General features: G+C 34.2%; 1 protein-coding gene across 1 annotated transcript in view; it reads left to right on the top strand.

Moving 5' to 3' along the window:
* The window catches only part of CSMD3 (CUB and Sushi multiple domains 3), a 106,977-nt gene that overhangs the window by 75,900 nt on the left and 12,766 nt on the right, over positions 1 to 18,311 (top strand). The window contains exons 16-19 of the mRNA XM_010709229.2: positions 1,537 to 1,728; positions 7,885 to 8,011; positions 8,734 to 8,936; positions 15,321 to 15,512. Coding sequence (XP_010707531.2) covers positions 1,537 to 1,728; positions 7,885 to 8,011; positions 8,734 to 8,936; positions 15,321 to 15,512 — 714 coding nt within the window. The remainder of the gene's footprint in view (positions 1 to 1,536; positions 1,729 to 7,884; positions 8,012 to 8,733; positions 8,937 to 15,320; positions 15,513 to 18,311) is intronic.

The following is an 18,311-nucleotide window of genomic DNA, read 5'->3' as shown; positions in this document are numbered from 1 at the left end:
ATCATCAAGGATATGCTGTGAGCATTCATGAAACAGTCAGCTGTTGTCATTTTAGGTCCCTTCCATTATGTCCCTACCTGGATGGTGTTCTTCCATTGAAACAGAGATCTTCTCATTTTGGTCTTATTATCAGAACTGCCTTCACTATGCAAGTAGCTCAAATAAACTTGCAGCTGAAAACTGAGAAGTGATCAGTTAAAAAGACTACTTGTTGATCTGCCTTTAAGTAGGCAGATGTGAGGACTTTTCAGTGTTCTAGACATTTAAACTTATTTTCACACAACACAATCAACGTATTTTCTTATAAAAAAAGGGGAAATCCTAACTGGTCAATAAGTATCCAAACTGAAAATATGAAAATAGCTTTTTCACATGAACCTCTCTTTAGCCTCATTAGAACTTCTGTAGTGTGGTCTGCAAAAAGAAACAATAACTCAGTTAAGAATTAGAAAAGTTCTGCTCAGAAGCTGTGGAAGAACTTCAGGAGGTGAGCCATTTTCATTGGGATGCTAAATGAGCTGAAATAAGAGCTGAGATTAGTATATTATTTTACTTTTTTTCAATCGTGAGCACACAGCCCTTTCCAACTTAATATGTTTTGTCTGCAAAATTAAACTTTGAATATTTTTTTCACTGAGTAGTAATGACTCAGTACTCATGGAGAGATTATGAAAGGCTACCAATGGTTCACCAGCTAAACAAACATAGTCAACTTCAGTGAACAATACAAATATAAAAAATTCTTCATTTGCTCCTGTGCTAGCTACACTTAGAAATATCAAAGTGACACAAACTGTTTTGTTTGTATGCTTATTTGCTAGATATACAAGTTTGAAATATATATATATATTTTTTAATGCTTATTTTTGAAAAAAGTGGGGTATGGAACTGCTTCTCAGTTAATAACAGGAAACCTTATCAATACGATCTTCTTCTCTTTTTTTTTTTTTCCCTTAAATTTGCTATATTGTCATCATCATCATTACTTGCTGAGCATAGTGTTTAAATTTACAAACTATTGAAAGCAGGATTAGGGTAGGAATTTATGAATGTAACAGTATTTCTCTGTTACCAGAGGTGCTACTGTGCCATTCCCATTAGTGTGCAAAGTAACAAACAAATCTTCTGTGTAGGTTTGTCTATGAGCCATAAATGTCCATTCACAGACTAGATTATCATCAAAATAAATAAGAATTCATTTTAACAACTATTTTATAAATTATAATATTGTTTTAGAACTGATTGATAGTTACTGTGAATTTTGTTCTCAGTCCTTAATTGAGCTCTTGGGGAAAAAAAAGGGTTATGGCAATTTTGCAGGCTCAACTTGAGCGTAATAGACAGTATTGCTCTGAGATATAAGTGAGGGGTATAGACTGCCTACTAAGACTATTTAGAAACAGAGACAAAACCTTAAATATACTGTTGCTTGAATTCTGAAAGTATTTAATTTCCATTGGAAAACAGAAAATCTTAATTTCATCAATATATTTATCTGCTTGATTTTTTAACAAGAGTGTGCTACTCCTACCACAGGTTTTGAACTTTCACATTGTGAAGACCCTGGTGTGCCACAGTTTGGATATAAAATCAGTGACCAAGGTCACTTTGCTGGAAGCACTATCGTTTATGGATGCAATCCAGGTTACACACTCCATGGAAGTAGCCTTCTAAAGTGTATGACTGGAGAAAGAAGGGCATGGGACTATCCTCTACCATCATGTATTGGTAGTAGACCTTCATTTTTACCTTTTCTTTTTTTTTTTAATTTTTAAACTAATTCTTTGTAATATAAAGAAAGAAAAAAAAAAAAACCCTTATGTTTAGTAAATATTGTTATAAATCTGATCTCTACATATACAAATCTATTCATAATACTTTCAGAGATCTCTTTAGACCTTACATAAGTGTACATGAGTGGTGTTGCCTTTTTCAGTTTTAAAAAATAAAGGTAGTAATTATTAAACATTCATTCATAATGTAATTTCTAGTATATGAAAATCTACTTGTAGTTAGAAAATTGACAGGATAAAAACATAAGTCCAAAAGCCCAAAGAATATGCATTTTATGAGAAGTTATAAAACTAGGATGTTTTTTTCCAAATTGTATCTTATGCTAAAACAAACAAATAAACAACAAAAAAAACCTTTTCACATATTTACCTATAAATACAACAAAATAAATTAAAAAAAAAAAACAACAAAACATATAAAGTTACTAGGTTATCTGGAGACATATTATGTTTTAATAACTTGGCTTTTGGCACTGTGATGCATAACATGATATTATACACTTTATTATAATATTACAATAACTTTTTAAGTGCCAGTACCTATAAGCTCAATTCCTTCCATTAGAGGGAAGAAATAAGACAAGATTAAAGTACTCTAGTAATTGTCTTCTCTTCCTTTCATCTTCATTTAGATGAAACGAGGAATGAGCGAGTATAGAAAGTAAAGGATGAAATGCACTTTGTGCCCAGTTTTGATTTGACTGAAAACAGTGTACTTTATAGCATCATGGAATGGCCTGGGTTGAAAAGGAACATAATGATCATCAAGTTTCAACCTCCCTGCCAGAGGCTAGGGTCACCAATCACTAGACCAGGCTGCCCAGAGCCACATCCAGCCTTGCCCTTGCAAGCCTCCAGGAATGGGGTGTCCACAGCCTCCCTGGGCAAACTGTTACAGTGTCCCCACCCTCTGAGTGAAAAACTTTCTCCTTATATCTAACCTAAACCTCCTCTGTCTTAGTTTAAAGCCATTCTCCCTTATCGTATCACTATCCACCCATCTAAACAGCCATTCCCCCTCCTGTTTATATGCTCCCTTCAAGTATTCACAATGAGGTCACAGTGAGGTCTCCCCAGTGCTGCCTTTTTTCCAAGCTAAACAAGCCTAGTTCCCTCAACCTTTCTTCATAGGAGAGGTTCTTCACCCCTCTGATCATCTTAGTGGCCCTCCTCTGGACCTGCACCAAGAGCTCCACATCTTTCTTGTGCTAATAAATTCATCAAGATATAAAATTCTTTTAGAAAAATATGCAACAAATAAGAAGTGAACAAATCTTTGAGAATAATTAGGGAATAAATGTTTAAGTCCCAAACTTGTTGTAATCCTTTGAATAGTCCCAGTGATAACCAACTTCTGTTATCTGGGATATTTGAAATTGCAGAATTAGAAGGAAAACGTAGCACTGGGAAGAGTAAGCAGCATCTAGAAAGTATAGGGAGAACAAATGGTAGTTATAGAATCATATAGTCATAGAATCACAAGGTTGGAAAAGACCTACAAGATCATTTAGTCCAACCATCCTCCTTTTACCATTGCTACCACAAGCTACTAAAAGGTATCTTGTAGCTCCTCATCCAGATGCCCCTTGAACACTGCCACCACCTCCCTGGGCAGGCCATTCCAGTGCCTGACCAATCTCTGAGAGTTTTTCCTTATATCTAATCTAAATCTCTATGGCACATTTTGTGGCTGTTTCCTCGGGTCCTGTTTGTTGCATGGAAGAAAAGGCCAAACCCCTCCTCATCACACCCTCCCTTCAGGAAGTTGTGAAGTACAATGAGGTCTCCTCTGAGCCTCCTCTTCTCCAGACTGAACAGCTCCCTCAGCAACTCCACATAAGATTTGTACTCCAGACCCCTCACCAGTTTTGTTGCACTTCTCTGGGCATGTTCCAGAGCCTCAATGACTTTCTTGTAGCGAGGGGCCCAAAACTGAACACAATACATGAGGTACAGTCTCACCAGTGCTGAATACAGGGGGATAATTACCTCCCTGCTCCTGCTGGCCACACTATTTGCAGGCCAGGATGCTGTTGGCCCTCTTGGCCACCTGGGCACACTGTTGCCTCATGTTCAGCCAAGCATCAACCAACACCCCCAGGTCCCTTTCTTCTTCACAGTCATCCAGCCACTCAGCCCCAAGCCTATAGCACTACCTGGGGTTATTGTGACCAAAGTGCAGGATCTGGCACTTGGCCTGGTTTACCTCATCCCATTCACCTCAACCCAGTGATCCAGCTTATCCCTCTGAAGGGCCTCCCTACTCTCAAGCAGATCAATACAACCTCCCAACTTAGTATCATCTGCAAACTTACTGAGGATACACTCAATCCCCTCATCTACGTCATCAATAAAGATATTAAACAAGATGGGCCCCAGTACCGACCCCTGGGGGGTAATGGGTCACCAGATGGAGTAAGAGCAAAAGGATCAGATAAAATGTTATGAATGATGGCAGAAAGTTGAAATTAAAGTTTTTCAGTTCTTTCATTAAATATTAAAAGAATAGGAAGTATCACCGTACTGATATACACATATATATGTATGAGTTCTTGCATAATTTTAAAATGGACCAAGGTAAACCTGTTTAAAGTTACTCCTTCATTTTCTTAATGATCTTGTAAAATCATTTTTAATGATTAATGATCTAGATTGTGTGGTGCGCACTATTTCCACTAACTGTGGGAAATTCAGTTTTCCCCATATTCTAAGCAAATATCCAGAGGTTCCAATAATTTACGTCTAGATGGAATACAGTAAAGGGATTTCTAGAACAGCTCATGGACAGGCGATAAATGCTGTTGTGTCTTGCGTGACATGGACTGAATTCTGAAGAAGGTCCCAAGATGAGTAACATACATTGTCTTTCAATTTAATTATTCATCAGTCCCCTCTTCAGTATATAGATGCCTACAACTGAAAAGACATAGGTTTGAATTAGGAAGTGAGTCATCTTTCAAGAGCTGGTAAAAACTTCAAAACAAAAAACCCAAACCTTCAGTAAATGGAAATCCAAAGGTGAAGCTGGACCTCTGGGGAAAAGTGATGATTTTCTGCATATCCTTATGGTCTTCATATTATTTTTCATTTTAATAACAAAGAAGTGCCCAACTGTCTTTTAAAATATTAAAGAAGTTAAGCAGCTAAGATTAAGATTTTGATCATCACCAGGCTTTTTGTGAAAACTGCATTATAATTAGTTTAAAATGTTTTGTAGAGATGAATCTATTTGGAATGTGAATCAATTTATGTACATTTGTTCAGCTTTAAATTAATGCCATTTCAAATACATCTCTACAGTCTGCTGTTAAGACAGTTCACTTATCCATCTAGTTCAGAATGCCACGCATAAAGAAAAAATCTCAGTACATGAGACAGAGCTACTCTGCTTAAAAAATAAATAAAGTACAAAACAATAAAGAATGATTTACAAAATGATTTTCCTTTATTTATTTACTTTCCTTTATTTTAACCTTTTCCATAAATTAATGGAAGTACGTAGATAGTGTTATTTAAGTGAGCTTTTGAATGGTTTATATTGATTTTATTTATTACAGTAAAGCATTTTTCTTTTCCTAAGTGGTAAAACCATCTATTTGCATCCAGAGAAGAGTTAAAGTGCTGTAAAACTGTTGTGTATATGAGCTATAATGTCTGTCCCAAGCTGAGGATTCCTTAGGTTTGGCTGAATAGATGTTAAATTAATTTTAATTGAAACAAGTGAGATTTTTGTATAGACAAGCTTAAGAATTAAAAGGTTTATGAATAGCAGTTGCAAACGATGGTATTGATTTCCACATACTTTCCAATTTTCTATTTTAATTAAGGATCACTGCTGATGTTTAAAGTGCTATTAAGGGGATCCACTATGAATCATTTAAAATGTCAAACCAATTCACATGTTCTAGGTTTCTTGGGTTGAAAAAGATATAATAAATTACGTGTTAGTAATGCAATGTGAGGAAGATTGCTAGGAGAGAACAGGGAAGCAGGATAGCAGTTAAGAAATGCATGAGAAGATCAGAAAAGAGAATGTTTCAATTAAAAATGTTCCGGAGAGAAATGAAAGGAGTTACACTGCAGAGGCTTTTTTGCAGAACTGAAACCTCTTTTAGATAGTTCTTACAGTATGTCCAAACAAAAACCTGAGTGAACAAATCTTTGAAACTTTAATTTCAATAATGGTTTAAATAGCAGGAAGAGAAGATGAATCAACAGTAGTGTTGATTCCTGGCTTATGGAAATCCTTTTTTTCAACATTCACTTTTAGTTAGAATCATATTAAAACTAGATTTCTTTGCTGCAAAGCGAAATTGGAAAGGAAAAAAAAGTCTTGCAAAATCTTGCTTTTGAGTCATTTTGCTGCATATACTTGTAAGTTTAATACTTACAAGCATCCAGCCCTACTCAAGATATTTTGAGTTTACAGGTTGTTGAGGTAAACTTTGAGAAAACTGGAAAACAGTGATGTTTGGAATGAAATATTTTTAGGATGACATTCACAAATAATTTTATATATCTGAATGTTTATGAGTAACATAAGTCAACAGATACTTTAATTTGCTGCTACAATGATAAGTTGACTTCAAAATGGTACTATTATTTCAGTATCATACCATGCAAGAAAGTGACATTGACAAGACAACAGCAAAACTGTTTTCAAGCTGTTCTAGTTGTATTAAATATAACAACAAAACCACTGAATTTGCAGAATGCTACAAAGATTAATATGTATTTGCTTTAACTTGAAATCCTTGAATTTTTAGAATTGACATTTTAAGATAAAATTAGGATTCTTGGTTAGGACTGTATTCACACATGAGCAGTCTGGAGAAAGAAGATAAAAGGGATTTTGCCCTGCTACTTCTCACTGACACCAGAAGAGGTTACTAGTGGCACATCATGGCAGAATCATAACAAAAAGCTAAAAAATTATCTTTCACGAAAATTAGAATTTTTAAACTTAGAGTTGTTTAGTAATTTTAGATAAAATGCAATTCATTTATAGTTTAATTTGGTATGTCAATAAGCAAATTTTTCTTTATATATATATCCTTATGCCATTGGAAGAATAATAGACAATCCCTATCTTCTGAACTGAATAACTACAAAATATTTACATATATAGAGAGAGATTATAGTGATGGTGTTTTAAAGATATGAAGTGCCATGTGTTTCTAAAAATTTGCTTTTGTTATGTCTGAAAAATCCATGAAGAGTAGCATTTCAATTGCATTTTATCAGGGAATTCACAGATCATAATACATCCCTCAACTAAATATTTTAAGTGATTTTATGTGATGTTACATCAAAACAAAAATGCATTGTAACTATATTAATCTAATCAAGCCATCATTTTGACTTTGACTTCATAAGAGAGAAAGCATTAAATGGACTTTAAACGGAAAGGGGAATCAGAAAGCTTTAAAGGCCTAAGGGTCTATATTTAAAAAATCTAGGTATATAGATTATGAAATGCTCAGTTTTGCCTAGTGACTGGCTGGCTGAGGCCAACTAACAGGGAGCTACTTACCATCTGTTATCCTCTAAGAAACATAGCTTCACTGTGAGGACAAGTCTCAGGTAAGAAGTCTTATACTTCTTTTATTTTCTAAGTTGAAAGACTTTGACTCTTACAAGTTTGCTTTATTTTGTTTCCTCTTCTTTTTTTTTTTTTTTAAATTTTATTCCCTACTTATTAATTTGTAAATTTCTTAATTTAATTCTACTGGTTTAAAGTGCCATAATATTCTTGCTTTTGTTTTTTGATTTTATTTTATTTTTTAATGGTCTTTGTATCTTTTATTATACAGCGGTATGCTTTCTTATTAATGTGTATTCAAAATTATTAGAAAGACATAGATGCTAAAAATATATATATACAAAAAATACTCAGATAAGAATGTGTAGAGTTTCTTAAAGTATTTGAAGTCTTTATCTTACAGTTTTAGGGCACGTAGTCAGGTTTGCTGTGTTTCAATCATGTTACTTATTTGGCAAAAGAGTAGATATATAAGTTGATAGCTTGGATGATTAGTTGGAAAGATATCTGCAGTAGATTAATAGTAACATTATGTAATGTTTTCATTAGCTGAGTGTGGAGGCCGTTTTAAAGGAGAATCATCAGGAAGAATCTTATCTCCTGGCTATCCTTTCCCCTATGATAACAATCTGCGTTGCATGTGGGTGATTGAAGTAGACCCAGGAAATATTGTCAGGTACTGCAAATGAATCTTACTGTTATAGTAATTATTTTGTTTATGTAACAAGTAAAACTTGTCTGTTCTGATGGGAAAAAAAATGGAGATTTAGAATTTAAGATGCTGTTCAAGGGCAGTATTCATGACATACTCAGCTTGAATATATAATTTGGTGTTGAAACTATCTGCTTTTCAATAAATGTTGTTTGGTGAAGATCAGTCTTGAAAATTTCTTGTCATTTTGTGAAATGTTTAATAATTTTAAACTACTCTATATGTACAAACTATAACTATTAACAGAAAATATGTCTAAAACAAATCAAATTACAAGGAATGCAATTGTGTTGCACATAACAGTGTTTTGTGAAAAATGAAACTATTTTATGGAAAGCCTGTGGACGCATACAGATTATTTAAATAGTTAATGCGATAAATTTATTTCACGATTCACAAATTCAAATGTTACTAGTTACAAAAGACTTTTGCTTTCAAATGTATTTCTGTATTAAGATTATATGTACCTAAAGATAAAAGTATGAAAAATATTTTAGAAAGCTACATTCAAAAATTAAAGTTTATTTGCTTTCTTACTTTGGTTGGTTAGTTTAGGTTTATTGGTTTTTTTTTGTTGTTGTTTTTGTTTTTGTTTTTTTTTAATATTATTTTCCTGTATGTTTGTGGGTGTTTTTACGTTATTAAGTAGAATGAAATCTGACAATAATAACATGGTGTTCTCACAGCCTCCAGTTTCTTGCTTTTGATACTGAGGCATCGCATGATATTCTACGAGTTTGGGATGGACCACCTGAAAATGAGATGTTACTCAAGGAAATTAGTGGATCTCTAGTTCCTGAAGGCATTCACAGTACACTCAACATAGTAACAATCCAGTTTGACACAGATTTTTATATCAGCAAATCTGGGTTTGCCATACAGTTTTCAAGTAAGTTGATGAATTCATTCATTCATTCCTTCATTTATTTTTATGAGTTGGCTCACTCACAGATAACTGTACTGCTGGCAGCAATTGAAATAAGTGACATTTCTAATTTTGGAAGGAAAGAGATGGTCCAAACTAATAGATTTGTTGTAAAGCTATGTTTTCATTTAAAAAATAAAATAAAATAAAATAAAATAAAATAAAATAAAATAAAATAAAATAAAATAAAATAAAATAAATCCATGTCTTGGCTTTGTTTCAAAAGCAGTTTGGAAGGCGTAGGAATGCTTACAGTTCTCATTAGTGTTTTTTTCAGAAAGGGGGTGATATCATCCTTTTCTAATCAATGAAAATTTCCACATTCAGAGACATCTAAGCAGAATTTTATTCTTGCTGTGCTTGTGTAGGATGAAACAGGAAATATAGCACTGCAGAAACAGCAGTGTCTTCCTTTTTGCCTTCTAACACTATTTTATCTTATTGACTTTACCAGCTGGCAGAATGCTGACAAATCTAAAAGCTATTTAACTGTTATTAAATCCTTTCATACACTTTTTGAATTGAAATATAAGAAATAATTTAATGAAGTCTATGTTTACCATATTGCTGCTCACTGAGTGTTTTTTTTTTCAAGTATAGCAAGATATGATCTCATGCCATCATTTTGTAAGCAGTAGAAATGTTTCTAACATGGACTGATGTAACTTGTAATGATAACATTGTTTACCTTGTGCTTTGTATGCTTGGTAGCTGTATTACCTCATTTTTTCCCTACCCTCATTATTTCAACATGTATGAAAAATACATGACTATGTATACAGTGATTTGAAGGAAGAATGAAGTATGTGAATGAGAAGACAATGTAAAATATTTGACTTGTAATGAAAGAGTGACTCTTTTCCACCTGATTTATTTATTTATTTGAAACCGTGAATGAAACTTGTAATTCCTTAGGTTCACAATTTTTTTTTGTTTTGTTTTTAACAAGACAAATGCCGAGTCTTGCATTTTGATCACCACAATCCCTATGCAACGCTGCAGGTTAGGGGCAGAGTGGCTGGAAAGCTATGTGGTGAAAAAGATATGGAGGTGTTAACTGACAGCCGGCTGAACATGAGCCAGCAGTGTGCCTGAGTGGCCATCAATACCAGGAGCGTCCTGGCTTATATCAGAAATGGCGCAGTCAGCAGGAGCAGAGAGGTGCTTGTCCCTTTGCACTCTGCACTAATAAGGCCGTACCTCGATTACTGTGTTCGGTTTTGTGCCTCTCACTATAAGAAAGGCATTGAGTCCCTGAAACATGTCCAAAGAGGGGCATGGAAGCTGTGAACAATCTGGAGCGCATGGCTTATGAGGAGCGGCTGAGGGAACTGGTATTGTTTAGTCTGTAGAAGAGGAAGTTCAGGAGAGATCTTGTCACTCTACAGCTACCTGAAAGAAAGTTGTAATGAGATGGGAGTCAACATCTTTTTCAGGCTATTAGAATGGCTTAGATTGGTGGGGACCTTAAAGACCCTATTTCCAACTAGCAATAGTATGTGAGGTAATGGAGTGAAATTGTTCTAATGGAGGTTCAGTTTGGATAATAGAAAAAATTTCTTCTCAGAATGTTTGGTAATGCATTGGAATAGGCTGTCCAGAGAGGTGGTAGGGTCACCGTCCCTGGAGGTTTTCAAGAAAAGTGTAGATGTGGCACTGAGGGACATAGTTTAGTAGGTATGCTGGTGATGGGATGATGGTTGGACTGGATGATCAGAAATCAAATCAAATCACAGAATATCAGGGATTGGATAGGACCTTGAAATATCATCTAGTCCAATCCCCCTGCCAGAGCAGGAACACCTACATTAAGTCACACAGCAATGCGTCCAGGTGGGTTTTGAGTGTCTCCAGAGAAGGAGTCCCCACAACCTTTCTAGGCAGCCTGTTCCAGTGTTATGTCATCCTCACCATAAATAAGTTTTTTCTTATATTTACGTGGAACTTCCTGTGTTCCAGCTTGCACCCACTGCCCCTTGTCCTATCATTGGATGTCACTGAGAAGAGCCTGGCTCCACCCTCATGACACTTACCCTTTACATATTTGTAAACATTAATGAGGTCATCCATCAGTCTCCTCCAAGCTAAAGAGACCCAGCTCCCTCTGCCTTTCCTCCTAAACGAAATGATCTGCTCCCTTTATCATCTTTGTGGCTCTGCACTGGACTCTCTCAAGCAGTTTCTTGTCCATCTTGAACTGAGGGACCCCAAACTAGACACAATATTCCAGATGCGATCTCACCAGGGCAAAGTAGAAGGGGAGGAGAACCTCTCTCAACCTACTAACCACACCCCTTCTAATACACCCCAGGAAGCCATTGGTCTTCTTGGCCACAAGAACACAGCACTGGCTCATGGTCAACCTGCTGTCCACCAAGACTCCCAGGTCCCTCTCCCCTTTGCTGCTCTCTATATTAGTGGGCTCTTTCAACCTTAGTGATTCTATGATCATGTACTGAGTTTATTCAGGTTGTCATTTAGGTGAATTGAAAAAAAAAGATGTATGCAGATTAAGAATGGAATTACGTGCTTAAATGGATGTGTTATGGAAATAAACCCATAAGTAGTTACTGTTGAAGTTCCAATATTTTACCTGAAAATGTTTTTTAGAGTTTCATTCAAAAGGAGAGATATTTTATTTAATATTTTATTAAAATAACAATTTGAAGGGCCCATAAAATATTAGTGCTTTTGTATTTCTCTTATTGTTCAGTTTGGGTTCACAGAATCACTGTGATCCTTCTCAAATACAATATGTTGCACAATTTAATGACATACATTATTGTCTTATTAGAAGAATCACAGAGATTTTTTTTCCTAGTTGAGTGTTGTCAAAATAATGTAATATTAGCTATCCAACCAGGATTATGCTGTTGCTATTTGGTCATACTATTTTACTAGCCAGGAAAGAATTATCTTTGAGGAGAGAGGGTACGAGAAAAGTAATTCTATTTCATTTTGTTTCAAGCTTCCAAATATTTTCTTTGAATATATAATGTTGTCTGAGTGAAACAGATGGTGTCTGTGTACTTTAGCTGCAGTATAATTAACAAATAGAAAGCTGACACAGGGGAGGTATCTGCTTTTACTTTCCTCTTGCAATGTTATGAAATAGATTATGAGTATTAACTAGATTATTGGTGCATTCACTTAAAGAGGAATGCTGGTCAGTGACAACAGATATGTATGTTCAAACCTTTTCAAGACCTTGAATGCTTTACTTTTATATCATTTTCTTAATACAGTTACTTTACTTTGTGGAAACAAGCTTTTAGTTTATCTTTCTTTACAACTTTTGATCTCATTTCTATCAACTTGCTATGTTGAATTCATTTAATAACTGAAAATAAGCACAATTGATAATGTGATATATTTGAATTTTATTCCTTATAAACCATGCAATAAATGCAGAAAATTATTTTCTATCTGTTAAAACTAATAACAGCAGAGAACACCAAATTAAAGCAGGGGAAAGCCTAGAAAAGCTGGTATGTTATATAAATAGTAAAAAGAAAATTATAATTTAATCAGTATCAGAAATTCAAATTCTTGAATTATATATATATTATATAAATAAATAATAATCATCAAATAAACAAATGAATTTCTCGTTTCTTTTCTCTTCAGAAGACATATAAATTAATCAAAATGAACAAGTAATTTAGTCTCAGGGTTGGTATTCTGACTCTTTCACGATATTGCATTTCACTTATTATAAGACTAAATTTAAAAATCACCGGTAACAGGAAAAAAATTCTGATATTTACTGATCCCAGCATCAGTGGAGTTTATTTGTGCCATGTCACTTTTTTAATATTGTGTTGCAATGTATCTTTCCTGCATGAAAATGGAGCTGTCAGCTCGGGACATTAGTCATATATCAAATTGCTTGGGCTCATGAACTATCAGAAGTTTTTGTATCCTGGCATTAACATATTCTTTTCTGTAGCAGAAAAGATCAGTTTACAGTGCTTTATCTGATTGTTTCAATGTACACTGATATGTTATTATTAAACAGATATATCAAAATGTTTTTATGCTCCATATCAACTAAATCTGTAGACAAATCTGAAATCTTTCTGGGCCCAATTAAATGCTGTGTTAATGGTTTCTGTGACTGTATAGGAGCATTTTTATAGTCACGTACAGCATGTGAATCTGTTCATATGAGTACTCCTAGGGCTAATCTAAATAATTTTTAGGAGAAAATGTTCTATGTGGCTTGACTACTGAATCTCCAAAGCAAGATTTTGCCCCAGTTCCTTCAAGTAACAGGGGAAAACTAAGTAACTCTCCAGAAAATGTATTGGCACTGGAGAATTGGTAGTCTTGTATTCAAAGTCTACACTGTGGAATATTTTGATTGAATATTTGAGACATTAAATCTCATTTGTGAGTCCTTTGTTTGTTAGTTTGTTGTTTGTATTAGCAAAGTCTGGGAGGTGATCTATAAATGGAAATCACTGGTATTGTAACACTGCTGGCAACACTGCTCATAATCAGATATTCTTAGTTCTCAGTTGTTTTAGGTGTCTGTTTTTTCCAACTTTCAGTGTCTAGGAGTTAAAAGTAAATATAGGTAGGGACAACTCAGAGTTTAATTTCCAAAACATACTCAGCTCAAAAGTGTGAAAAGCTGATACTGAAAAGCATTCTGTCGACCCAGCCAAGTATACACACTGGATCTGTATGTCTAATGCGTCCCCTCATCTGTCATCTACTAGACAATTTGAATATCAAGTCTCATTCAACCTCAACCTGAAGCTGGATCTGTTGATTAAGAACTGTCTCTTTAAATTCTTGATCTAGCACTTGATCTACTGGCTTTCACCACTGAAGGATAGAGTAAAATAATTTTGAGCATTTCTCTATCCTTATTAAGAAAAAAAAAATCTCTCAGTTGACACCACTCAATTTTGTGCTACACACTGTTGTTCTTGCATCTGTTGTGCTGTATGTATTATGTAACAGATAGTTTTTCAAGCATGTATTTTCTCATCTACAGAATAGTTTCTAGCACTTTAACATGTTACATTTACAAACCATACCTTATGGCCTATTCAAGATGACATGAACTTAAGAGATTTCTTTTTGTAATGTTTTGTTTACAGTGATAGAAATGACTTACAATTGTACAATGTTAGGATGAAAATCAATTTATTTTTTCTTAATTTAAGTATCTATTTCATATGTCACAAAGAACTTTAGATCCTTTATATGGACATATGAAGAATCGTGATAGCCAGTTCCTTTTATTTTGCAGTAAAATTTCAAGACTGCATTTCAGATATGATAGCAAAGTTATTTGGGACTCTATTGCTCTTGAAGACTTTGCTTCACAAATTTTCATGTAGAACAATGAAAGTTGTGATTAGATCTCTAAAGATCTAAGGGCAAGGAAGGTGGGGGAGGGTAATCATCTCTTTTGCTGGAATATCTATTTCATAAGTAAAACAATAAATAAACTTCAGTAGGAGACAAAAATTAGGTTGAAGAAAGATTATGAAAAAAAAAAATCAGAAATAAACAGAATAAGAAGATATACAAAGTAGAATATGCAGAGCAAATAACACTGCTAATGATAATAGAAACCCCTCTTCCAAAATCAAGCAAACGGACTAATTACAGTTGTGAACAGTCTTAAAGATGGTCTAGAATCAGCCATGCGAAATAGAATCTAAAAATTAGAGTAGAAATTATGGAAAGCTGTAACTAAGCAGTTCCACTTGAGTATACAGTTAATATCTGTCAGCTCTCAAGAAATATGTTAGTTTTATAGTGCTGTATAATACTCTGATTTTCCTTCTCGAGTTTTTTTCTTGCACTATTACTTTTTAACCTTGTGCCTCCAAAATATATTTTTCTGTATTTGAAAATTCTTTTTCTGATAATTTTGTATATCTTATAATAATAGTAGAAAATATATTACTTCTACCTCCTTTTAAGGTGAATATATGATGCCAACTGTGTCAAAATAAGATTAATTATAACAAATTTATTCTTGGGGTAAATGTTACATATGTAATATAAACCATCTCTGAGTAGTAAAAGATTTATGTACAAGTGCAATATTCCTGTCCAGTCTACCACATTCAAATTTTAAGAGTCTAGGACAGAAATAAAAGTTTCTCCCTTGTTATATTGACTCCACAGGAAAAACAATTTTATATATATATATATATATATATATATATATAAGCCATATTGTTTCCCATATATTTTTGACTGATTTCTCAAAATTTTAGGAGTAATAAAATTTTGGATTTGCAGAGTAACCAGATTAGAAGATTGTAATATGACAAACATGGGTAGAAAAGCTGATTGTTTTTTTCTCCCTTTATCTGATAGGTTCTGTAGCTACTGCCTGCCGTGATCCTGGTGTCCCCATGAATGGAACTAGAAATGGGGATGGAAGAGAACCCGGAGACACTGTGATTTTTCAGTGTGACCCTGGATATGAATTGCAAGGAAATGAGAGGATAACCTGTATTCAGGTAGAAAATCGGTACTTCTGGCAGCCCAACCCACCAGTCTGCATAGGTATGCAGAAGACAATCAAAGAATGGTTTCCAAAATTTTGAAATTTTGTGCGATTAATCACACTTCTCTACAAACTTTATTTTAGGCAACTAATACATATTCATTATTTATTCTGTATAAATCTTCAGTGAATGTTATAAAAATCATTCCTCCCTATTACTAGTGTAATATGAGAGCTGATCTTAAAGTAATACATCCTGTTTTATGATGTTGGCCCATGACATCAGAGGCAGATGTTGGTGGTATGGCAGTAGAAGTTGAACCTTCTCAGCAGTATTCCATTACGTATTGTTGCTGTGTGACAGATGGCAGCAGAGGAGAGTCTGACAAAATGATGTCTGAGAGTGTGTATGAAGCAAAGATGCGTCATTGAATTCTTTCATGAGGAAAAAAATGGCACCCATTGACATTTCTCAACACTTGTTGAATGTTTCTGGAGACCAAAGAGTGCATGTGAACACAGTAAGGCATTGGGTAGTGTGCATCAACAGTGACAGCAGAAATAGTGGGTCACCTCTGCTCTTGCAGTTTGTTTTGAATGCAGGCTCTTGTTCATAACTGGCAAAAACAGCCAGTTCATGGTGGTGACTATTTGAAAAATATTGTAGTGGTATTGTGCTCTTTGTATCTGTTGTAGTGTCCGTGAAAATAAATAGGATACATTATTTTTGGAGCAATCTACATAGGTCTCGTACTTTATCTTTCAAGTTTATGTTATTTATAGTTTGATTATCTGTGACAAGGAAAGCAAGGAAGCCAATGTAATGATCCTTTCCCACAAAATTGAAGAATGGTGTTAACTGTGTAGGATTTGGTTATAGTTCGTATGCCTGTATTCACAAAACATCAGGCATATCACTGAGTAAATGTATAGGTCAGGTAAAAATATCAAAAGGCTACAGTAGAATACTACTGGAAACAGAGAAGATGGCACATTACTGACTTCAGTATAGACTTCATTAATTTACAAAAACAATATTTTTGTTAGAAAAAATGAAAATACATTCTTTGTCTGTAAATATTGTCTCAGTCTCCAGTGCTATTCAGAATAACAAAGCTCATATTAAATGAATTTTGGAAGGGTTTACTTGGTTAGCTGTCATCATGTCATCAAGAAAAATATTCAGAAATTACATAAGTAGTTAGTAAATAACAGCCTTTTAATAATCACTTCTCAGGTAAATTCTAATCACTACTGATCTAGGAAGAAATTCTAAACTGAAACTTCCAAAACCTAACTTAGAGGCAAAGTTATAAATAATTAATGAAATGTGTCACATTAGGATAGTTAGGTAAATAATGCAGTGATACTTATTTACCCAGTATGTTCTTTAATGCAATCAAATGTAATACCGTTATGTAGAATGATGGATTTTGTCTGAGTGAATAGAAGCTGCAGTAGACCTGAAAATCTCCAGGTGTTGTGATAGGTAGCCTTTTAAATAGGATCTTCAATTGTAGTGGTACAGTAAAGAAGGAAAATGGAATTATCCATGAAAGTGCAGCTGGGAGAATAGGCCAATTGCAGTGGTATCATCCTGAGTGACTTTTATATGAGATAGTATGCTTACTCTAAGACTCCAAGAAGGACTGCCTGGAAAGAACTTCTGAAAGGAGGTGGGGAAAAATAAGGGCATCTAAAATAATCAGACGAGCTTCTGGCCTTATGAAATATGAAACTGCACTGCAGCTTTGAGATCAGCTTAATGTGGGCATTCACTTTCCTTTGCCATCCCTGGTAGCATGGTCTTGGGGCAAATGTTAGAAGAAGGAACTTGCTAGAAACCTCAGCTGCGAGGAGCACTTTTTTAGCTTTCATGTATTTTCTTGCCTTTAACACAATTATCTTAAACACTTAATTATCTTTAACACACTTTGTTATCTTATTTAAAGTTTTAATGGGTTTTAGATTAAGTACTGTAATTCCATATAAGCAAAGAATACTAAAGTTATCACACATATACATACAGCACTGGCTACTATGTCTACAAAGAGGTTTATGAAGATAGATAAATATAATCTACATCTCTATTTTTCATTGTGTAATACAGTAAAATTACATTTTTCCTAGTAGATTGACACATGCTTTTCTTTCTGGATGGGCGATTATATTGGGAATTAGCCCTTGTGTCTAGTGCTATAAATTGCAGGCGCCCTTTAAACTTTGTATTCAGACCTGGTCTTTCCCCAGATACAAATGAAGTTATGAAACACAACAAAAGTTTTCAACACATTAAATTCAGACAGTGATAGATTCTGAAACACTCGTGAATTTAATTCAAGCACACAGAGAAAGAAAAAAGATAACTAAGATGCCTAGAAACCTTATTTTCTTCTTATATGAAAACTCCATTGAAAAATGCCTAAGCACAGAATTTAGTACAGACTATACTTTCATTTTTCTTATGAAGTATATACATTTTTGAATCACAATCACACATCATTTAAGAACCTCAGAAGAACAGAGAGATGTGCTTATTTTATTCTGCATTTAATAGGAAGATAGTTTCTTTATCTCCAACAGTGCAAGCAGCACTTACTAGGATTTGTTTGTTGATTTTTGTTTTTATTGAATTTTTATATTATCATTAGTCTCAATCTGAATTACTAATCGGTTATGTGTGGTAAAAATGCAGGTAGCTGCATTATCAGTGAAAGTAAATCATTTTTCATAACTTTACAAACTTCTTTTTAGAATGCTTATAACAAGTAGTAGAAAGTAAAACTCTTATGCAGTCATTTTTTTTATATCTGCAGAAAGAGCATGTCTCAAGTTCATGGTGTTTTCTGAAAAGCCTT

Source organism: Meleagris gallopavo, chromosome 3 (genome assembly GCF_000146605.3).
Source record: "Meleagris gallopavo isolate NT-WF06-2002-E0010 breed Aviagen turkey brand Nicholas breeding stock chromosome 3, Turkey_5.1, whole genome shotgun sequence".
Lineage (NCBI taxonomy): Eukaryota > Metazoa > Chordata > Aves > Galliformes > Phasianidae > Meleagris > Meleagris gallopavo.
The sequence above is the reverse complement of the archived record's forward strand: the minus strand, read 5'-3'. Positions and strand labels throughout refer to the sequence as shown.